This window comes from Moschus berezovskii, chromosome 10, assembly GCF_049115385.1.
Source record: "Moschus berezovskii isolate FMDL1 chromosome 10, NW_MosBer_1.0, whole genome shotgun sequence".
In the NCBI taxonomy this organism is placed as follows: Eukaryota; Metazoa; Chordata; class Mammalia; order Artiodactyla; family Moschidae; genus Moschus; species Moschus berezovskii.
In genome coordinates, this window is record NC_142469.1 from 101,225,641 (window position 1) to 101,249,216 (window position 23,576).

Consider the following 23,576-nt stretch of genomic DNA (forward strand, 5'->3'; position numbering starts at 1 on the left):
TTCTGTGATCTTAGGGAAATAACTAATTTGGGAAATATAGGCTTAGAAAAGGAAATTCAGTATTATTTTTAATGCTATGGATTTTAAGGAAATTATTTCTTTTCTGATCTCAAAAAGCTACTAAGACCATTTTTAATATTTTTTTCTTATTTAAAAAGTAATTTTTAAGTAATTTAAAATGATTTTTAGGAGTCTACACACTGTAATTTTTCTCTTCTCTTCTCTCCACCACCCTTCCCTCCCCCTTCCTTCTTTCCATAAAGAAAGGGTTTAAAAAAGAAGAGGCCTTAAACTGTCAGACTCTGGGCTCTTATTTCCAGACTGCCCTCTGAGAAGCCTGCCTTGCTGTCCACACTGCCACGCACTCTTTGTCTGCCACCGGCTTCCTCCTTTGCTGAAGCCTTAGGGGCATTTGTCAATGGGAATCTACAAATGGTATTTTTAATTTCCATTTCTTGGTTTACTAGGAGGTTGGTGGAGGTTGATGGCCATTTTAATTTCTCCGAGTTAAGGTCCTTTCCTGCTCTTGAGGGGGCGGGGGACATCTGCTTTGTCCTATTTTATAGCTGCTGGACTTTGAAATGTATGATCCAAACACGCCTTTCTCAGCTCCCCCCCACCCCCACATCAACCGTGTATTAACGGAAACCCCCTGGACTTCGGCCTGTGGTGTGCTCTATCTGCAGCCTTCATTGCTACTGACATTTTTTTCTTTCTGTGTCATCATGAGGGGTCTAATGGGAGGCTGGGAAGAGGGTATCAGACTTGTTTAGCCTGCTCCTATGCAAGCCCCACCATGAAGACTCGACTTTTTAATGCCACTCACAATAACCTCAAACCACCGGGGCATAAAAGTTGGCATTGCCTCATTCCGGAAAGACTATTCTGTTAAGTCATGAAAAGACAAAGGCTCACTGGTAAATGTTTCTTTCTTATTATTTTGTATTAAAGATGGAAATATTTTCTTGGGAAATTAAAAGAGGGGAAGAAATTACATGTTTGATGGTATCTAGCACAGGATTAAAGAACTACTGTGGGGAAATAAAGAGATTTAAGACTATCTGTAGGAAATGCCAGAATGATTTATTGATGTTCACTTCATTATTAACTTCACTTCTATTTGCAGTGTTTTAATAGGCAGTGTTTTCTAGCTCCCTGGTTTAATTTTAACGTCTCTTCTGTGGCATATGGTTGTGCATAAACATGTTTTCTTTTTCCATATTAGTTCCTTATATGTATCTTTTTTTACACATGAAGAAATTGCATTTTCTGGTCATTGTTTCTGTAAGATTCTCACGTCTCCTTTGAGCACAGTCTTTAGACCATGGAGAAGTAACTGAAGTTTCAGTTAAGTAGTAACAGAATCCAAACAAATAATTCAAAAGTTTTCCTTTCAGCCAGAAGAATCTCCGTATACCACTTTTTTAGTTGGGGGAAGTCACAGGTAGAAAGAATGTTCAGGATTTATTTCATTCATTGATTCTGCTCTATGACTGTAGAAAGAAGAATATTCCATTTTATTTGGCATAGGTAACTTCCAAATCTAGTTTGTGCCTGACAGACCCATGTGTGTTCATGAGCTAGTGCTGTGTAACAAATGACCCCAGAATTTAGTAGCTTAAAACAACAGACATTTATTATCTTATAGTTTCTGAGTCAGAAATCCAGTGCAGCTTAGCTGCAACCTCTGGGGTAGGACTGGAGCTGCCTTCGTCTCCGCGCTGCCTAGGGGGAGTGTCTGCTCCCAGGCTCATTTTGTGCTTCTTGGCCAGTGGCCACCCTCATGACCTTGACCCCATGAGCCTCTCCATGGGAAGGCTCAAAGCATAACATCAGGCCTCCCACAGAGAGAGCCAGCAAGAGACAGTGAGCAAGCGGGGGAGTTGCTGTCTGTTTTGTAACTTCATCTTGAAAGTGATAAACCACCACTTGTTATTTTCTAGAAGTCACTACGGCCACCCTCAAGTCAAGGGGAGCATGAATACCAGGGGCAGGGATCTCTGGAGCCCTCCCAGGGGCTACCTCCGTGCCATGTAAGGACTTCTTTCTGTGGAGTTTCAATTACGATACCGGGCATCAGGAGGCATGAGAATGTTGCCCCCTCTAGTCCCACTGCTGTTACTGGATGTGGGGGAAGGGGCTTTCCTGCCAGTTAAAGCCGCAGGGTCGGTGACTGCTTTCAGGCTGTCCCCACACGTTTCTCTCTCACAGACTCCTTGGGAACTGGCCAGCTGGCCCACTCACTGGCGCTTGCAGTGGTCACCAGTCACTTCTCTGTTTGAATTCCTCTCTGAGCTTAGAAGCCCCAACCTTCTTCCCAGCCCCACTGGCCTCTGAAGCAAATGGACAGCTGTCAGGGGCTTTTACTGTAAACTGCATGGAAGCCAGCTGGACTAAACCAAAATGAGGAAGAGCGGGGAAGTGTGGAAAATTACAGAAATCCACACAAGGGCAAGGTTAACTCTCCTAGGAAGAAGAGGGTAATACTGAGGGAGATGTCAAGAATCTGCCTGCCAATGCAGGAGACTCAAGAGATGCCGGTTTGATACCTGGGTTGGGAAAATCCCCTGGAGGAGGAAAATGGCAACCTACTCCTGTATTCTTGCCTGGAAAAATTCCATGGACAGGGGAGCCTGGCGGGATATAGTCCTTGGGGTCACAAAGAGTTGGACATGACTGAAGTGACTTAGCACGCATACACGCACAGGATAAGCCCAGAAGCTCTGCTAAGGGTCTACCACACAGTAACTCCTCCTCTCTCAAACAAGCACTACCTTGGGCTGTCATCCCCTGTCGTTTGCGTCATTCCAGTTTAACCCCTAAGGAAACTGAGACCCCAGAGAAGAAGTCCCTCGGTCAGGTTGACACAGTAACTGCCAGACTTAAAAGCAGAAGCCAGTTGGTCCAATTCCAGGGCCAAGGCCTTCCCACAGCCCTGCGGGACTTTTCCTGGCGGCCCTCTGGACCTGACTCCTGGTTCTGAGGTGGAGGTGGGTCAGCCTTGTCTGAACTGTCAGTCTGCTTGGTCTCGCCAAGGTGAAGTTCCCAGACTCCAGGCAAGGCTGTGGGGAGGGGATGGTGCCCTCATCTGCTTCTTCCAGAACCTTCTTCGCTCTTTCAGGTTCACCTCAGGGCTCTTTTCCTTCTTCACATGCAGGAGGCCTTTCAATGTCCAGGCGTCTTGCCCACCCTCAGGCTCAGCGTGGACAAGGAAGGGGCTTCATGCCTGCCCCTCCCTGAGGATTCTGTGAGCCCGTCCTTGGGTAGGACCCGTGAGTGTGTGGCAGGGCTCCACTGAGGAGGCTGGTTCCACCTCCTCAGACCTGTGGGCAGAGCTCACGGCCGAGTTAGCCAGCAACTGCTGGAGGCCCCCAGCCTGGCAGGTGTTCACTTTGTTTGCCGGCCACGGTGTGCACACCTGTGTAAGGAGATGGGTGCACGCGTACGTCCCTCCCGAAGAGGAGCAGAGCCGTTCATTAGACTTTGGGGTCACGGATCCTTTGAAGATCCCGAGTAAAGGCTCAGCCTCTTCTTCCACTGCTGGGCACCTGGGCTGAGTGTCAATCCCCATCAGCAGGGCAGCTGCCCGGGGCCCCCACCTCCTCCCAGACCTCCTGACCCCCACCCCGCTCCCCCACCCAGGAGGGGCTGAGATGTCAGCTTGTTGACAGAACTGCCTCAACTGAGATTCCTTTGCTTACTTTACCTGTTTGCCTAGTTTCATCCCAGACATCCTATTCAAGAACACAGCGTCTTGGCAAAGCCTGCTATTGCATTTAGACCCCATTACGATCCTTCCATCTTGCCCAGTGTAGCCACTCACATTCCACTCAGGGAAGAAGAGGAGGCAGACGCCATACCAACGGAAACTTCTTGTTGAAAAAAGTCCTTCAAGAAACCGGCCAGAGTAAGCCGACTGCAGGGAGATTTTTTGTCCCCGGACACGCAGGCACAGCCAGAGCGTCTAGAGTCCTCTTTTCGGCATCCCTGCTGGGGGAGCTCTGCTGTTCGACATCATAAAGTCTCAGGGGCGCTTAAGGCGTGAAGCGATGGCTTTCTTTTTGGCAGTCACGTACAGACAGCCCTGTCAGGCGGGTGTCTCTGGAAATCTAGAAGACCACCCCCAGAACCTGACGCTTCTTTTGGGCTCCACTAATTCTACTGACAAGTTTAACCCCCCTGGATGATGTAGGCCCAAAGTCTGGGTGACGAGGACCTGGTCCAGTGGGAGACGTTGGCTTCTGATCTCTTCCCCTCCCCCTATCTCACTCTCCAGCTCCCCGGTTGACCCTCCAGCTTTGCCATCTGCTGGGCAAAAAAAACTCAAGGAATGCAGCCGCCGTCACTTCGTTTATTGTACCGTTCATGACAGTAAACATCTTCCAAAAATTCCATCAGGAGAGCCAGGCATGGTTTCCTTTGCCTGAATTCCTGCTGGGGACTCTTTTATTAAATATTCTTTTCCCAGATGTGTCTCCGCCATCTCGCTTAAGGTTGTTTCCATGATTTCCCCCAGAACGAATGAACTTCATTCTGCCTTTTGACCCCTCCCCCCGCTTTTAAAAAATTATCTAACAGTCATGTTTGCCCCTGGGCAGTCCTCAGGAACCTGTTCTATTTTAAAATGAACTGAAAAGATTTTTATCTCATACGTGCGTGGCTTAAAAGAAAACAAGAGACAACATGAAGGCGGAACCCCCAAAGAGTATCATTGGAAAGGCCTAGTTAGATGAATGGGGTGGCGGTTAAGGCAGTAAGTGGCCAACATGGTATTTTTCTGTTTGTTTTTTTTCCCAGTGGGTTCAAAAAGTTTCAGAAAAAGTGTATCATGGGACTTAGTGGCAGCCAGACTCCCAGGTGTTACCTGGCACCTATATCTTCTGAGGTCCTCTGTCTCACTGTCTTGACAGGAGTGTGTGTCACAGTATGTTCAGTTCCGCACTGGGCTTCTTGTAAGTGGGGGGCTTTGGGCTTTCTGCACCCCACCCTCTTCTTCCAGGAAGCAAGTTACTTCTTGAGCATAACCTGGCGATTTTAGGAAGATTCTCTTTTTTTCATCAATGAAAATTTAGCTTTAGGATTATATCTGTCAGAATCCACCACCTCCCCCATTATATATAATGGATATATCCATTTTATCCATGCAAAATCCACAATTTTACACAATATTGAAGCAAAACTAACTAGTACTATCTCTGTGTGGTGTAAGGGTATTTTGAAATAGCCAGAACAGTCTTAAGCATTTGCTGTCAAAGCTTGATTAAGAGGGACTCCGGGAACACAAGCTCTGGTCTGTGTAGAAATTATGGAGCTGGTTATTTAACAACTGGAATTGGAAGCAGAGCCCAAAGAAACGTTCTTGACCTTGGGATGCTAAAGTGTTAGTCCCTTGTTAGTTTCGCTGAAACTCAGAGAGTGTCCTGAGCCATGTAGGACCCTGTGAGTGCCTGGAGGTGCAGAAACCAGAAGGTGGCCTGTGGCCCCTGCCCTTGCGTCCTACACATTAGTGGGCCTGGCTCCACGCCCCTCTCAGCCGCCCACACCTTTCCTTGGATGGAGTGGACACTTCCCACTGCTCACGCCCCACGTGTTGGGGCACCATCCTCTGCTCACAGCAGTCAGGATCCTGTGCTTAGCTATCTTTTTGGCAGGACAGCGAATCGTTTCCATTCCTGCCCATCTGCTGACAATCCATCATGGAGAGTTGCCATTGCCTGTGACTCCTGAGCCTCCATTCACCCCGAACTGGGCACGGCACCTTCCAGCTGAATCAAGTTTCAAGTGTTTCCGCATCTTAATTTTATAGAATGAGGGTAACTGAGATCATTATAAAAAGGTGGAATCTTTTAAAAATTGTATTCCCTTATGGCTTCAGTTCAGTTCAGTCGCTCAGTCGTGTCCGACTCTCCGCGACCCCATGAATCAAGGTAAAAAATCCACCTGCAATGCAGGAGACCTGAGTTCAATCCCTGGGTTAGGAAGATCCCCTGGAGAAGGGAATGGCAACCCACTCCAGTATTCTTGGCTGGAGAATCTCATGGACAGAGGAGCCTGGTAGATTACAGTCTATGAGGTTGCAAAGAGTCGGACATGACTGAGTGACTAACACTTTCACTACCAAGAAAATGTGGAGGGTACAAATCAGAGATACAGACCTCATTGGGGGGTAATTGAGAGGATGGGCTGTCATGCACAGGATTTAAAGACAGCCACATCTGATTTGAATGCTGGTTCTGAAACTTCAGGGGTGTGTGTGTGTGTGTGCGCTCAGTAGTGTCCAACTATTTTGCGACCCCATGGACTGTAGCCTGCCAGGATCCTGTGACCATGGAATCCTCCAGGCAGGAATATTGGAGTGGGTTGCCATTCCCTCCTCCAGGGGATCTTCCTGACCCAGGGATCGAACCTGTGTCTCCTCCATTGGCAGGCGGACTCTTTACCACTGTACCACCTGGGATGCTCCTAGCTGGGTGGCCTCGGTAACATTAGTGATGCTCTTAGGGCTTAGTTTCCTCATCTGTAAAATGGTCTCAGTAATACTAAGGTCAGAGTCTTTTTTGTAGAGTGTACATGAAATTTAAAGTGAAGCTTTTTGAAGTGTGGGTTCAGTTCAGTTCAGTTCAGTTCAGTCGCTCAGTCGTGTCCGACTCTCCGCAACACCATGAATCACAGCACGCCAGGCCTCCCTGTCCATCACCAACTCCCGGAGTTCACTCAAACTCATGTCCACAGAGTCGGTGATGCCATCCAGCCATCTCATTCTCTGTCGTCCCCTTCTCCTCCCGCCCCCAACCTTTCCCAGCATCAGAGTCTTTTCCAGTGAGTCAACTCGTCACATGAGGTGGCCAAACTTGATCAAAAAAGGTAAATTTCCATCCTCTCCCTGCAATCTCCCTGTCCAGCTGCTTGTTACTGTAAAAGCCATGCGACCACGCCTGTGTGTCCAGCAAGAGCGGACCTTCCGACTTTATCAGTCTGTTCTGACCTTGTCTTCTGATGGGCTGGATAAAATTACATGGTGAGAGTCCTCCCCACCACTGGGGAAGAGACATGCTTTTTTTTTGGGGGGGGTGCAAAAGCATTTTATTTACAAAGGAGTATAGTCAATACTGCACTCAGCGTTTTGGTGGGAAAACAGGCATTGTCTGTTAATGAACACGAAGTGCTGCACCTTTAGACCAGAGGAAGATTAAATCCACAGCCCCCAACAGCAACCCTATATCCAAAAACTCCCAGTGAATTCCACGTTGCTCTCTTTCCTACTAAACATGCGCACCTAAAGCTGTCTCTGCCTGATGGCCCCCAGCTTGGTGTCAAAAGGCTCATGGGCTTGTTAATATGTTCACCTTATTTTGTGTTCATTTCTCTTCTTTGGTTGGGGGGGGCTTTTTTTCTTAAACACATATGCAGCATTTTGCTTCTCTAGTCAAAAGAACCGTATTTCCTTTTTATAGAAGTATTATGTATTATTTTTCAAATTATGGTTTCTCTACCACTGAAAATGGCATTGTGTTTTGAGTTTATGAGTGAAATAGCTTAACCATCCAAACTCACACGCATCTCTGTCTAAATGGTTGGCTGCTTCTAACCTGTATTTATCCTCTGTTATCTGCTTCTAAGAGGTTTGTGATGATGGGTATGGTAAAAACCACTCTTTGGTTCCTCTGCAATCTTAGGAAAATATTAAAAAGGAAGATTTACTTGGTAATTCATCTTCCTTTGCAAAAGGAGGAAGGTGCCCTCTTTCTGTTCCGGTGATAGGGGGAAATTAACCATGACAACTGGGTGAAGAGAGCTTTAGCAGAGGAGGAGTGGGAGCACAAGGAAATGAGTGCCTGCTCATCTCCATGTAAGATTTCTTTAACTTTTTCAACTGCACAGCAATCTTTGCAACAGATTGCCTTGCAGTTCACCACCCACAGCATGGATCCAGGTCTCTCGGGTCTGCTCTGATGATTATATCAAATTCAACTCAGCAAATGTTTGCAGAGTGGCTACTCTGCAGCAGCAAGTGTCTGGGGGCTGGGGGTACAGCAGTGCCTAAACAACCTGCAACCCCTCTTGCGGGGCTGTCCCTGTAATGGGGTCCAGTCTGGGCAGGTCTGAGAGGGCTTCATCTCACCCCTTGTCAGTCAGCCATTTTCAATTTAATTGCTTTGTGCTTGGTCGTGTCTGACTCTTTGTGACCCCATGGACTATAGCCCACCAGGCTCCTCTGTGCATGGAATTTTTCAGGTTGGAATGGGTTGTCATTTCCTGCTCCTGGGAATCCTACCGACCTGAAGATCAAACCTGTGTCTCTTGTACCTCCAGTATTGTGGGGTGGATTCATTACAGCTGAGCCACAAGGGAAGCCCATGGAAGGCCTGGAATCTATAAAGAGAGTGAAGGGTTTGGGGGCTCCATGTCCTTGCTGATGTCCTTCCTCTTTGGCGATCTAACTCCTACTTAGCCCTCAATACCCCATCCAGAAAACCTTCTCTGATTCCATCCAGGCCCACTGCACTGGTCCCTTCCACTTCCCCTTTGTTTCTCTCGCTCCTAACTTGCTGTTTTGTTTGTAGTTAACTCACGTGGGGTCTGTCTGTTACTGGCAAGTGAACAGCTTGAGATCGGGGCTCTTGTCTTGATCTGTATCCATTGCTGGCATTCGGTCCCGAGTGTTGGTGTGTAGTGGGTCCTCGATAAAAGTGTGTGAAGTGAATGAGTGAAGGAATGAGTAATGCTCAGGGACGTGGGATCCCCACAGCATCCATGGTACTTGCTTTCTATCTTTTTAAAAATTATTTTTTTTTATTGAAGGATAATTGCTTTACAGAATTATGTTGGTTTCTGCCAAACATCAATACTCTCTTTCTTTGTAGATAGCATTCCCAGTGGCGCTAGTGGTAAAGAATCAGTCTTCTAATGCAGGAGGCATAAGAGACACGGGTTCAATCTCTGGGTCAAGAGGATCCCCTGGAGGAGGACATGACAACCCACTCCAGAATTCTTGCCTGGAGAATCCGATGGACAGAGGAGCCTGCAGGGCTGCCATCCATGGAGTCACCAAGAGTTAGACACGACTAAAGCAACATAGCACACACACACAGATCTTTGTAGAAACTTTCCAAAACTCACACAAAGGCCAATGTATTCTGAGTTAGTACTTCTTTATAACACCCAAGACCACTTTTCCACAGCAGTAACTTCTGGACTCTGGAGGGAGAGGACTTGGCCTGGCGTGACTGTCATGGCAGAGGCCTCAGGAATGTATAAAACCTTGTTCTCTGCTTTACCAACCCTGGGAGGGTGACCAATGCCCTAGGGGTGGAGCTACTCAGAGCTGAAGCCCTGGGAATAGCAGCGAGTAGGAGGGAGGAGGAAACAGGCTGCACAAACAGCAATGACACCCCGAGTGGCGCCCGCAGCATTGCACCCGAGGCATCCCTGGGCCACATCCCGGGAGGGTGCCTGACCCCCGAGGGCCCCAGGACAGGAGGAGGCTCTCTGATGTTCACCGTGCAGTCTCAAAAAAGGACAGGGCTTCTTCATCCCACATAGGTTTCCTTGAACACATGACGATTAAACTAATTTGAATTTAGTTGAAAATGTTCCTATGTTGAATTATCTGTTCCCCAACAATGCTTATAACTGAGAGATCCAGTCTTTGGATTCACCTCCAAGAACATTGCCAGTGTTCAGGGGTTGAATTTGCATAGCTTTTCATCCCCTCTCCTTCCCGAAGGCCCCTTTCCCCTTCCTGCTCCCCTTGGACCCACCCCCAACCCAAGGAAAGAGAAAGGGAAAAGCCTTTGCTGAGTCTGAAGCTCTGGATCTGCAGAGGGTTTGCTGGGCGTCTGCGACCGGCACCTGTGTTCCTGCCTCTCAGGCGTTTCTCAGCTGCCTCTTTGAGGTTGTTTTCCTTCTTATTCCTGCGACATAGGAACACCAGGGTGCAGTGTGTCTTCTTTTCATCTGTAAATGTGCAGTGTAAGGTAGAAATCTACAAGGATGGTGGAAGAACTTCACAGTCACACTCCTGTAAGAAACTGCCTACAGACTAGGGCTGAGATGGGAGGTAACTTGAGTTTCATATTCTTGAATGTACGATACCCCATACCTCAAAGCACGCCGATCTGACGAGAGGCAACCTGCAGAAATCAAGGACTTTAGCCTTTTGAGGCTTTGATCTAACCTAGACCATGCCTTATTGTCGAGCATGTTTTCTATTGATCATAGGTTTTTTTAAAATCACAGATAGATTTTAATATTTTGTTAAACCTCCCCTTCTTTTTCAGTTCCATGAGTATTTATACACTTACATTAAAAAAAAAAATCTTTGATTGCCTGGGTCTTCATTGCTACAAGAACTTTTCTCTAGTTGCGGTGAGTGGCGGCTGCTCTTTGTTGCAATGCTCAGGCTCCCTGTTGCAGTGGCCTCTCTTGTTTTGGAGCACAGGCTCTGGTCCACGGGCTTCAGTAGTTGCTGCTCCCGGGCTCTAGAGCACAGGCTCAATAGTTGTAATGCACACGGCTTAGTTGCTTCACAGCATGTGGGATGATCTTGGATCAGGAATCGAACCTGTGTCTCTGCGTTGGCAGGTAGACTTTTTTTTTTTTTCCACTGAGCCACTATACACTTGCTTTTAATCATACATTTTTCCACTGCAAAAACAAGCCATGTTTGATTAAGAAATTTAAATTTCTTGGCCACAGGAGAAGCCAGTGCCGCGAGGAGCCCGCCCACCGCAGCTGGAGAGGATCCCCTGCTTGCCTCAACTGGCGAAAGCCCAAAGATGTAACCTGTGGTTGCCTGGAGTTGGGTCCAGCACATAGTCTCTGAATAAATATCTGTTGAATGAACTGAAAACACAGGATAATAGGAAGTAGACTTGGGACGATCCTATTTTTGTTTCAAGCGTACATTTATATTCATAACTGGAAGAATATACCCTAAAGTATAACCTTGCTTTCCACGGGGAAAAGTATGAGGGTGTTGAACCTGTGTCTCCTGAATCGGCAAGCAGATTCCTGACCCCTGGACCACCAGGGAAGTTCCTGACCTGCTGATTTCTTATGGGTTCTGGGAGGCACCGAAAACAAGATAATGGCGTTGCTACGCGCATACTCCCTCTGAAAATGACACAAACAACCATGTGAGTGAGGACTCTAGTGGATGTTTGGTTGCCATGCCTAGGTGATCCCGTTAGGTCATTAAAGAACCAGTTTGGGGACAGAGAGATAACTGACTTTCCTCCCCGTGATCCACACATGGGCCAGAAGCCTTTGGCTTCCCGGAATTTTGAATCAAATGCAAAATCATTTAACCAAAAAAGTTTGAAACACCACAATTTTCCCTAACCATCCCTTGTACATTCTCAATAGTAGATGGGGAAAGGGGACTGTTTACACACTGGGATTTGAAGCCTGTATTTTTAAACTAGGGCTCCCCCGGGTTCTGTGTCTATAAATAGACCCGTCTGGGTGGTCTGCGAGGCCCTAAATTAAGAATAATGACACTGCTTTTTGTCACATGGGCGCTCCACAGGCTTCAGGCGAGACTGTGCTGTACAGAACCTTGCCTGTTGGAACCACATGTGGCCGGGAGGCTTGGGGAGAAAGCAGAGCCCATAGTAACTATCCTCTCCTTGGGAGAGAGAGCTTTACCACCTCTTCCCTTAATGATCCTGGAAACTGCTGCTCCTGATGAGAAGGTAGATGCAGCCTAATATAAAGATGATCCACGAGTCTGATGACACCGGGAGTCATCCTCACATTTCTACTTGGAGTTCTCTCGCCATTCTTCCTCTCTGGGTTTAAGCTTTCCCTTCCAATCGCTTTGGTTTCTATTTGTTCCCTTTGGTCCTGCGTCCATTTATTTCAGCTCCCTCCTTTGTATAGCTCTGGTAGATTCATCACTACGTGCGGTGGTAAGAAGGGGCCTTCAAACTATGGGTGCGGCGTGGGGTGTCTTGAAGGGGGTTTTGTTGTTTTTCAGTCTCGACCGACTCTTTCGACCCCATGGACTGCAGCACGCCAGGCTCCTCTGTCCTCCACTATCTCCTGGAGTTTGCTCAAACTCCTGTCCACTGAGTCAGGGATGCTATCTAACCGTCTTATCCTTGGCCATCCCCTTCTCCTTTTGACTTCAGTCTTTCCCAGCATCGGGATCTTTTGCACTGTATACAGTCATCTCTTTTTTTTTCATTCTAGGGTTGTGAATGGATGTTGTTTCTGAGTCCACTACTTTTCTCTGTTTGTTTCCAACTAATGTGCTTATCTTTGCCCTGTAGGCTATATTTATTTCTAAATATGTGATTAAGGAACAAATCATAAAAGTAATGGTGTTTATGTCCCTGCCTATAAATGGAAAATACATTTATTTTAGAGTGACTCATATGAAAAGGAAAAAGATCATTTTTATTACTACCCTCATAGTGCTACTCTGTTATTATTTCAGACGTGAGTCATTGGCTCAGATTATTTCATTTTATGATCATTTGCCTTAGCTATTTATTACTGAAATGCATTGCAATCAAAAGTCTGACATTTAAAATAATAGCTGAACTTTGTGATTTCTAAAATATGGAGACTTCCTTCATTAGAGTGCAACGTTAATAAAGCAAGGCCACACCCTCCTTGGTATCAATTTTAATTGCATGCCTCATTTCTGTGTATAAAGAATAGTTATTCTTGTGTTTATGCTTTCAAATGCATCAGTTCAGTTCAGTCGCTCAGTCGTGTCCGACGCTTTGCCACCCCATGAATCACAGCACGCCAGGCCTCCCTGTCCATAGGACAGAACAAAAATATCAAACGTAGATCGTGTTGTTGTCAGGGGTCATGAGCTACAGTTAATGGGAATTTTTTTTTTTTGTATGAGTATCCATTTGCCAGAAAAATATTAAAAGATGACTCAAATTGCTTTGCTTTGGGAAAAGATTCTCTACTTTTTTGTTGTTATTGTTACATAATATTATTAATATTACATGTTTATTGTGGCTTTCTGCTCACCTTCCCATATTTCAAAGGGCCATTCTACCTCTATTGACAATTGCAAAAGGTTTTCTTTGTTCCAAAGGCCACATGATCTTAATGTCTCTGTTACATCTTGTTAATATTGTTTCATTTTGTTTTATTTTTGTTTTCACTGAAAGCTAATCTCCCAAAGAATGTCCTGTGAGGAAACAGAGAGCCCTGAACACCCAATAATGAACTCCAGGTTTTCTATGTGAAATGTTTAAGACATTAGTTTAGTTCCAGGATTTTAACACAAAGTATCAATTTTAACCACCATTAGATTCTAACCTGAGAGCCATTCTCTAAATAGAAATATAGAATTAATGAGTGTATTGATTCTGGAAAGGTCAGTATCTGTTTGATGGTAAAATAATTTTGTCATGTGTGCTAAGTGGCTTCAGTCATGTTGAACTCTCCGCGACCCTATGGACTGTAGTCTGCCAGGCTCCTCTATCTATGGGATTCTCCAAGCAAGAATACTGGAGTGGGTTGCCGTGCCCTTTTCTAGGGCATCTTCCCTACCCAGGGATCAAACCTAGGTCTCCTGCATTGCAGGCAGATTCTTTACCATCTGAGCCACTAGGGAATACATTAATTGCATAGTCTCAGATAATATAGCACCTAGAAAATGACTCTATCCTTCATGTATAGACATCAAAATACAAATGATTCTTTTTCTAAAAGATTTGAGAAGAGTGCTATTAGAACTGAAAAAATTGCCTGTAATCTTTTGGCAGTGCTATATGGTCTAATTATTACCTGGAAAGACCTTTCTACCTCTGATATAGAGTGAATTGACAGTTTGTAGTAGATATTTAATCATCATATCTAAAGGCAAACAGCTCACTGACATATATCATAGGAGTGGGATTATTATACAAACTTTTCATCATGATAGCCTTTGTTTTATCTGGCGCTAAATTAACTCATTTCTTTTATGTTATGAAAATGCATGCTTTCGGATTCTTTTTTTTCCCTCCTGCCACTTTCTCATTGAGCTTTATGAAGGCAAAGATGCTTGAAGCCGGTTACCCACCCGGCCCTGAGTTGCATGTAGGTCACAATTCTTCAGACTGAGAGAGAGGACTCCATTTGGTGTTTATATCTTTGGCAGCTGCACCCTCGTCTTGTATCCGATCCAGGCCCTCGGGGGAAGGCGTCTTCCTCATCACAGATGGCTCTCAGAATTGGAGAGCCCAGCCGCGGTTGCTCAGAAATGTGAAGGAGCCGTTTTCAAGTTGTTTGAGCTCGAGTTAAGAATTTTCTTTGCCGCTCGCAGCGCTTTAGCTATTAGGTCGTGCCAGTAACTGCGGGTTGGCTGAGATTTTCCCATCAGTCTTGGCTCCTCCTGGGGGTTTGGTGATCGCCTTCCTGAGCTGGGTCTGCTTATTCCTGAGTCTTCACCAGCAGGACTGCAGATGCTCGCAGCTTTTTCTGAGCAGCAGCTTGAAGGTGTCAGTGTAGCCCTGATCTCCTTGTTTGCTTGGGGATCTGAATTCTTTCATACAAAGCTATGCCCAGGACTTCAGTAAGTAACCGTATGTTGTCCTTTGAAATACACAGAGCGCCTGCTACCAGCATGTGGTGCTTCGTCTGCTAGAACTTTAGATAGTGTCGCACACACTCAGCTCAGGTGCTGCTGCTGCTAAGTCACAGTCGTGTCCAACTCTGTGCGAGAGTCGTCCCATAGATGGCAGCCCACCAGGCTCCGCCTTCCCTGGGATTCTCCAGGCAAGAACACTGGAGTGGGTTGCCATTTCCTTCTCCCAGCTCAGGAGCAGTCCTACCTTTTCTCATGGGCAGAAGCGTTCTAGACAGGACAGATCCTTAGCACCCGTTTGAAGGAGGTTCTAACAAGAGAGAGAAGCAAGTTCTGGACACAGAGTACATTGTGATCTTGATGGGATGGCTGACTTGACTTCCCTGCAGTTTTCTCTATTACTATAAAATTCAGTGAATAGGTCCCATTCATTCAACTACTCAACAAATACTTAGCAAATACCTGCCCTACGTGAGGCATCATGCCCGGTGCTGTGAAGGATACAGGCTGACCAGGGCCCAGTCTCACCTCGGGACTTCCAGTCCAGTGAGGTTCATGAGGCACGTCCACAAACAGCCACAAGTACCACTGAGAGAAGCAAAGATTCTCGGGAAGTTTAGGAAAAGAAACCAGCTCTTTGGCTTGGGGGTGAGCCAAGAAAATCTTGTCACCAGGTCTTTATGGAAAGTTGAAAGTTGGGGAGGCTTTAACAAGGTGAGATGGGGGTGGGGGTGCTCAAGACACCAGGGCTGGGTCACGGGCCCCTGTCTGGGAAGCTGGAGACAATGGAAGACCTCCAGAGTCATCAACCTGGAGATGTAGCTGGGTAGCCCTGCATACACTGCACTTGGGACCACAAGAAACCACTTAGGACATGGCTTACTCATTAGCAGGGCTTCCCTGGTGGCCCAGAGGTAGAAAATCTACCTGCAGTGCAGGACACCCAGGTTCTATCCCTGGGTTGGGAAGAGCCTCTGGAGGAGGAAATGGAAACCCACTCCAGTTTTCTGGCCTGGAAAATCCCATGGATGGAGGAGCCTGGCAGGCTACAGCCCATGGGGTCGCAAAGAGTTAGACACGACTGAGCAACTTAACATTTTGACTTTGACTTAACTTACTCGTTAATGACATCTTGCTCTGGGAAGGCATACCTTTACGACTATGGGCAGGCAACCTCTGAGGTCAACCAAGTTACATTTCAGAACCAAAAGGGAAAAACAGAAACACTGAAGATCCACTAAATCTCCTTCACAGGAGGGTTCCGACAGCACTCAAGTCTCCATCCTTGGAGAGGCCAATGGAGCGAAATAAACTGCATTCCAAAACACTCAAGGTGGGTCCCATCCTATGGACCGGTCGTCCAGGTCACGTTGTCCAGCTATGACCCGGGTGCAGCTACTGAAAACTGTTCCAGTTGCTTCTTATTCAAACTCATTAATAATGAGAAAGAGGAGAAAGTTGGCCTGTTGTATTCTCTGCCCTTATTCAAACAGCCATTCATCTGTTGAATTCTGAATTTAAATTCTAGAAAAATTCTCTGAACACAGTTGATCATTTTTCTAACCATTTTATTAAAAAAAAAAAAAGAAGTACACCTAGAGTAGATTCTTTTAGACTAAAAAAATTTTTGACTAATCTATATAAATCAAAATGTATTAGTATCAGGGTCAGTTTTATGCCTTCAGTAATGGACTGTGTTTATGTCTTGTCTTAAAAAATCTTTTTGTTTTATATTGCTGGATAGCCAATTAACAATCTTATGATAGTTTCAGGGGAACAGTGAAGGGACTCAGCTGTGCGAATACATGTATTCATTCTCCCCCAAACTCCCCTCCCTGAACTGTGACGATTTCTGATTGTAGTACACTAGCCTGGTGGGCTGCTGTCTATGGGGTTGCACAGAGTCGGACACGACTGGAGCGACTTAGCAGCAGCAGCACATTTTCAAGGCTTAATACAACTTCAGGTGGCTTTTTATATGACGATAAGAGGAACAAAGATAATGCCATATTTTATGACACAAATGCTTTTTAATGATCTTTAGAGCCTGAGTTCCTTGCTATTAATTTGATTGACATCACAGTCAGAGATTTAATCAATAGCCTTGCAGCAATTGATATTTATCACAGCTCTTCACAGACGCTCTGTGTCAGAGTCCGCACGTGCTCCATTTAACATAATGGACGTGCCCAGAAAGGATGTTTATTTCTGTAGCCCACGGCACTGCACTGTATCCCAGAGCTGGGCCGCAGTCCCATGTGAAGGTTTCAGTGCAGTATTAAATGATTGTCACTTTATATTTAATCTGTGAAGGGAAGATGGTCATTTCATGACAATCCCCCGGGACTGAGCCCCCTGCTCATTTCTTAAGCAAAGCTTTCCAGTCTTTTCTCTTCCAGCTCCCTCTCTTTGTTTGGAGTTGAGTGTCTTAAGAGCCTCCCCTGGTGAGACAGACCATCTGGGAGGAACTTTGCACTCTCGGTGTTACGACTCTGTGAGTCTGTGAGATGTTCCTTGATGCCCACGGTGTTCCTAAATGTGGTGACAGCAGACTGACCGCGGTCCCTGCAGGGCTCATCCTTCACTGGGCTCCAGGCACCAGGCTGGGCTTCACTCTGCCTCTCAGCATCTCCGCGGAGTCAAGGGGCAATGACACTGGGTCAGGGCAGTGCTTAAAGCTGCCTTGGCTCCTGGGTCCCCGGAGCTGGCTGGCATAGACGTCCGTCTGTCGGAAGGGCACCTCTCCCCGACTCATCAAGACCCTGCTGTGTGTCAGTGCATTCACTGCGGACAGCGAAGGGGGTTTGAGAGTCGACTTGGGCCATGTTTATCCGTTGGTAGCTCATCTTCTTCTGGAAGTGCGTGTTCAGTTCAGTTCATTCGCTCAGTCGTGCCCGACTCTGCGACTCTATGGACTGCAGCTCACCAGGACTCCCTGTCCATCACCAACTCCTGGAGTTCACTCAAACTCATGTCCATCGAGTTGGTGATGCCATCCAACCGTCTCATACTCTGTTGTCCCCTTCTCCTCCCATCTTCAATCTTTCCCATCATCAGGGTCTTTTCCAATGAGTTAGTTCTTTGAATCAGATGGCCAAAGTATTGGAGTTTCAGCTTCAGCATCAGTCCTTCCAGTGAATATTCAGGACTGATTTCCTTTAGGATGGACAGGTTGGATCTCCTCACAGTCCAAGGGACTCTCAAGAGTCTTCTCCAGCACCACAGTTCAAAAGCATCAATTCTTCGGCGCTCAGCTTTCTTTATAGTCCAATTCTCACATCCATACATGACTACTAGAAAAACCATAGCTTTGACTAGATGGACCTTTGTTGGCAAAGTAATGTCTCTGCTTTTTAATATGCTGTCTAGGTTGGTCATAGCTTTCTGCCTGCCTACATCCTTTTAGTCCTTTTGGGAAACTGGTCCACCAGTATGTTTCCATATCTCATTAACCTCTTTTGGATAGTTTAGGTCCAAAATGTTGAAAAAATACTTTCTTGCCTTTTGAGGGTGGCTTGCAGTTCTCTGTGTTCTGTGCCCTGAGCTGCCTGACCCAGGGAAGAAAGGCCGGGTCTGATGAAAACTGGTTCTAAGCCAGTGTCTCCTGTGTTAATGTGATTCCAGGACTGGGTGGAGAATCACATAATTCATGTGCTGTGTTTCCAACACAAAGGTTACAAGCTCTGTGCATCTTATATCGATTATACAAGCAGGATTATTTTCATTTTTCTGCCAGTGTCTTTCCAAGCAACCAAGGGTTATCTTAGCTGAGAAGGGAGGGTTAAACTGTCCAGGAGAGAGAAGTGCAGACATCCCCAAATGTAGATATTTAACACAGATGAATTTTTAATGGAAATCAATTTTGCTTCTCCAAAGAAAAAAAAGGCCCGTAGCTTCTTGGAAAACACAGAATGCTCACTGTTGATGACTGACATTGCATTTCCTTTCTTTCTCCCCTCCCTTCCTGCTTCCCCCACCTGTTGGCAGCTGCCCGTACCTGGCAGTGAAAATCACCCCCGCCATCCCGGTGGTCGGTGGCATTTTGTTCTTCTTTGTGATGGGGACCCTGCTGCGCACCAGCTTCAGTGACCCTGGCGTCCTTCCGCGAGCCACGCCTGATGAAGCCGCCGACCTGGAAAGGCAAATAGGTAACCCTGAAGGTCCACCCTTAGCCTTTGGCTACTGCCCACCAGTGTGGGAGGACGGGCAAGGAGCCCTTGCAGGAGGGGCTGAGTCCCTGGGGAGGAGTCCCGATGTCTTCATTCACTTGGCCCAAGGATGACCTGAGTAGGAGGTGGGATGGAAAGTGGTTGGAGGTAAGGCTGAGGGACTGGTTCACTGGAGGTGGGCTGGTGGTACCGGCAGGCAGGCCACCACCAGCCAAGCTCTCTGAAATCCAAGTGTCTGAGTCCACTCTGAGAAGGCACCTGCAGAAGGCACTGTTGTGAAAGCTGTGGTTCTCAGTGGCTGCTCTTTCCTCTGCTTTCTATAATACCAATTGGGAAGGGTTACACCTTAGACTGTGTCCTATTTATCCAGCCTAGGCTCCAGCATTTCTTTATTAAGGTTTGACAAAGAATATATTTCTGATATATATTGAGATGAATGGCTTTATTTTTCCTTAGATATTGGAAAGCCTGGGATTAAAAACTTACAGCAATCCATTTTAAAGATATTAAAAAACCAATCCCTATCCCTCATACAAAGAACCCTTAAAATCTCTTTTTTAATTAAAAAGAGAGCTCCCGCTTGCTCTTAAAAGTTTGCCTTTGTGAATGTGTAGCTTTGCTGTGGTTGTCATTTGACAAGCGTGGCAGGGGTACTGTGGTGACTCAGTGTGAATGTAAAGGTTAGGTATGAAAAATCATTTGACAGAAATAGTTCTCTCCCAGTGGGCTTCCCTTCCCAGCCCACTCGGCTGAAAGACCCTCACTTTCCACCGTATAAAGAGGTACAAGTGTGGCTCTTGAAAAACATTGTCTGCTCTGGTTTACTTCCCCAAATGCTGAAGCACAGTTATGTTCTTCTCTGAGCATCCGCCTTCATCCTTCATCCCTGGGAGGGGAGCAGTAAAGGGGTCAATAATGGGAGTGTGTGTGAGTTGTCTGCTGGGCTGCAGCCTTCTTGTGTCCTGAGGTAGGGAAGTGGGGAGACAATCTCTTTCTTAGCCACCACATATTGAGGTATGAACACAGGGCAATAATCTATAGTGTAAAGCCTTTGGAGCCCAAGAAGATAAAATCTGTCCCTGCTTCCACTTTTTCCACTTCTATTAATATTTGCCATGAAGTGATAGGAGTAGATGCCATGATCTTAGTTTTTTTAACATTGAATTTCAGCCCAGGTTTTTTACTCTCCTTTTTCACCCTCATCAAGAAGCTGCATTTTTATAGCTCGTCAATAATTTGTAAAGGCCACCCATGTTGATCATTGAATTTGATCACATCCCAGCAATTTTGTGAGGAAGACTTTATTATTATACCCATTTTACAAATAAAACAAAACCCCAAGGGGTTAGATGGAAGAAGATAGCAGACCCAGACCCTTCAACCCAGGTCCCTTGGATCTCAGTGCTAGTTCTTTAGTTCATGTCATAAGGAAGAGAGAGAGGCCAGGGCCCAATTTCCTTCAGGGACTAGGTTGGAGCCTGTAGACAGTGCATAGTCTATGCCTGCATCACTTCTGCATGAGCTTAAAACTCCTACTGGTGCAGTAGGCACAGAGCCCAGCTCCCACACTGGCTGTTAAGTATTTTCCTGCTGTGATCCTGTTTTCTCTCCCACTCCCCATTAGTGCTGGGAGCATCTGAAGAATCAGCAAAATCAGGATTTTTTTTTTCCTTTCTTACAAAGCAGATAATAAAGGGTGCCATTGAAATTCTCTATTATAAATGCAGATTCTAAGAGGCATTGAGTTTCCAGTATTAATATTGAAGAAGTTGAATGATTCATTAAAATGCAATTTTCTTGTTGTTTCGTTTTCTTAAAGTTGATAACCTCAGAGCAGTATTTTTCAACATACTTTTCCACATAAGCCATTTTTAAAACCCAGCTCTGGCCGCATGCCCCTTCCCCCCAAGAGACACAGATTGTGTGAGAGATGAAACCAGATTTCATTTCCTGTGAAGGAGAGAAGAGGAGCTTTAGAGATAGGGCTTTGGAGTGGCAGAAATTAGTAGCCCGATACGTCCTTCCCCAAAGGCAATTAGATGCAGCATTACAGATGAGACCAAGCAGTCAGAAACAGTCGTTTGATGGCTCTGGAATCCGGGTGTATCAAGGAGCAGTTATTCATGAAAAACTGATGAACTTTGGGGCGGAACAGTGGGAGTCTGTGGCAGTGTCTCCTGGGCCTGCGGTCATCCCAGCCTCCTTTCGGAAGGCGAGGAAGCTCTATGTGGACACCACGTGGCCTGCGGCGTCCTTGTCTGAGGGCCGACTCGATTCGGAGTGCAGCATGTGAATTTCTAGGTGGCGCTAGTGGTAAAGAACCTGCCTGCCAGAGCAGGAGATGTAAGAGACTTGGGTTCAACCCCCGGGTCAGTAAGATCCCGCGGAGGAGGAAATGACAACCCACTCCAGTATTCTCGTCTGGAGAATCCCATGGACAGAGGAGCTTAGCGGGTTACAGTCAGTGAGGTCACAAAGAGTTGGACACAGCTGAGGCGACTTAGCATGACCCATGCATGGAAAAAACCTGGAAACTGAAGCTTTCACCTTAAGAACTAGAGAAAGCAGAGAAACCTAAACTCAAAGCAATTAGTAGGAAGGAAATGGTAAAGTTGAGAGTGGAAATCAGTGAAACAGAACACGCAGAACAACAGAGAAAACCAGTGAGCCCCAAAATTAGTCCTTTGAGAAGATCAACAAAATTGACAAAACTTCAGCTATACTCCCCTGACTCCCCACTCCGAAAAGAAGACAAGGAGAAAGAGAGAAGATACGAATTACCAAAATTAGGAATAGAAAGCAGAGGTGCTACCATCAAACCTACAAAAATTAAGAGGATTTTGATTTTATGCTACAAATTTAGACAATTTAGATGAATGGACAAATTCTTAGAAAGCCACAGTTACCACACACACAAAAAAAACTCAAGAAATAAAAAATCTGAAAAAAACACCACGTAGCAAGTAAAGGAATTGGTTGTCCATATTTGGATTCATTTGAATCCAAAGTTTAATTTGAATCCTTCCTTTATGCCATACACAAAATTTTAATTTAAAATGGATCATAGACCTAAATATAAGAGCTAAAATCATAAAACTTCTGAAGGAAATGTAGAGAAAATTTTCCTAACCTTGTGTTAGGCAGAGTGCTTAGATAGGACACCAAAAGCAGGATCTGTAATTTTTAAAAGGTGATAAATTGAATTTCATAAAATTAAAAACTTTTGTGTTTCAAAAGATACCATTAAGAAAATGAAAAGACAAGCTACAGATTGGGAGAAAATAGTCATAAATCCTATATCTGATAAAATATCTTATACTGTCTCTAGAACATACTAAGATCTCTTACATCACAATAAGGAGACAGACAGCCCATGAACAAATGGGTAAAGAATCCAACCGACATTTTGCCAGAGAAGAAGTATGAATGACCAATAAGCACATGAAAAGATCCTCAGCATCATTAATTATTAGGGAAATGCAAATCAAAGCCATAAAGACATACCACTTGACATCCTCTCAAATGGTTCCAACCAAAAGAGACTGACGATGTTGGTGCCGATATGGAGAAATTGGAACCCTCATGCATTGTAGGTGGGGGTGTAAGATGGTGCCCCCACTTTGGAAAATACTTCCTCAAAATTCCTCAAGAAGCTGAAGTCACCATGTGACCCAGCACTTCTATCCTACGTATACATCCAAGAGAAATGAAACACGCGTCCTTGTATGTGCCTTATATCTAGAAGCCTGAACCTGGAAATAACCCAGATGTCTGCTGGTGGGTAAACGGATGAGTAACATGTCATCAGTACACATAACAGAGTATTATTAAGCGGTAAAATACAGCAAAGTGTCAACACAGGCTCTGACTTGGATAAACCTTAAAAATACCATGATAGTAAGTGAAAGAAAGCAAATCCAAAGACTGTAGATTGTGTGGTTCCAGTTAGATGAAGTGTCCAGAAAGGGCAGACTTTTAGAGACAGCAGATCAAGGATTGCCCAGGCTGGAGGTAGGACTGAGGATTGACCACACACAGACTTGTTGAGAGAATTTGTCGCAGGAGGATGAAAATGGTCCAAAACTGGGTTGTGGTGATGGTCGCTTACTCTAGTAAATTGACTGATTGTTGTATTGTACACTTACAATGGGTGACTGTTATGTAAGGGAGCTTAGACTGCAATAAGGCTGTCTAAAATAAAAGGGAAGAAGAGAGGAAGGAGAGGGGAGGAGGATGCAGGAGAAGAAGAAGGCTCTCCCTGCCTCTGGTTGTGTGACTCTAGGCTGGTCGTACACTTTTGAAACCTCCTCCTACCATGTTCTTAACTTTAACAGGAAATGTTAAATTTTAATTGCTCAGTCGTGTCCGACTCTTTGCGACCCCATGAACTGTAGCCTGCCAGGCTCCTCTGGCCGTGGAATTCTCCAGGCAAGAGTACTGGAGTGGGTTGCCATTCCCTTCTCCAGGGGATCTTCCTGACCCAGGGATCGAACCTGTGTCTCTTATGTCTCCTGCACTCGCAGGCAGGGTCTTTACCACTAGCGCCGCCTGGGAAGCTCCTTAACATGGGAATAAGAACCAGTAGCCTGTGAGGTTCTTGTCAGGATTGACTCATTACATGCTAGAATCTTTTAAAAAAAAGCTCCTCTTTCCGCACTCGGATCTCTCGTCACCTTCTACAAACATGCTGCTGCTGCTGCTAAGTTGCTTCAGTTGTGTCCGACTCTGTGCGACCCCATAGACGGCAGCCCACCAGGCTCCCACGTCCCTGGGATTCTCCAGGCAAGAACACTGGAGTGGGTTGCCATTTCCTTCTCCAATGCGTGAAAGTGAAGTCTCTCAGTCGTGTCCGACTAGTAGTGACC

At 45.8% G+C, this 23,576-nt stretch overlaps 1 protein-coding gene across 2 annotated transcripts in view; it reads left to right on the top strand.

Moving 5' to 3' along the window:
• ZDHHC14 (zDHHC palmitoyltransferase 14) overlaps positions 1 to 23,576 on the top strand; it is a 296,791-nt gene that overhangs the window by 153,817 nt on the left and 119,398 nt on the right. For both annotated transcript variants that reach the window (XM_055433246.2, XM_055433247.2), the window contains exon 2: positions 18,530 to 18,690. In XM_055433246.2, coding sequence (XP_055289221.1) covers positions 18,530 to 18,690 — 161 coding nt within the window. The remainder of the gene's footprint in view (positions 1 to 18,529; positions 18,691 to 23,576) is intronic.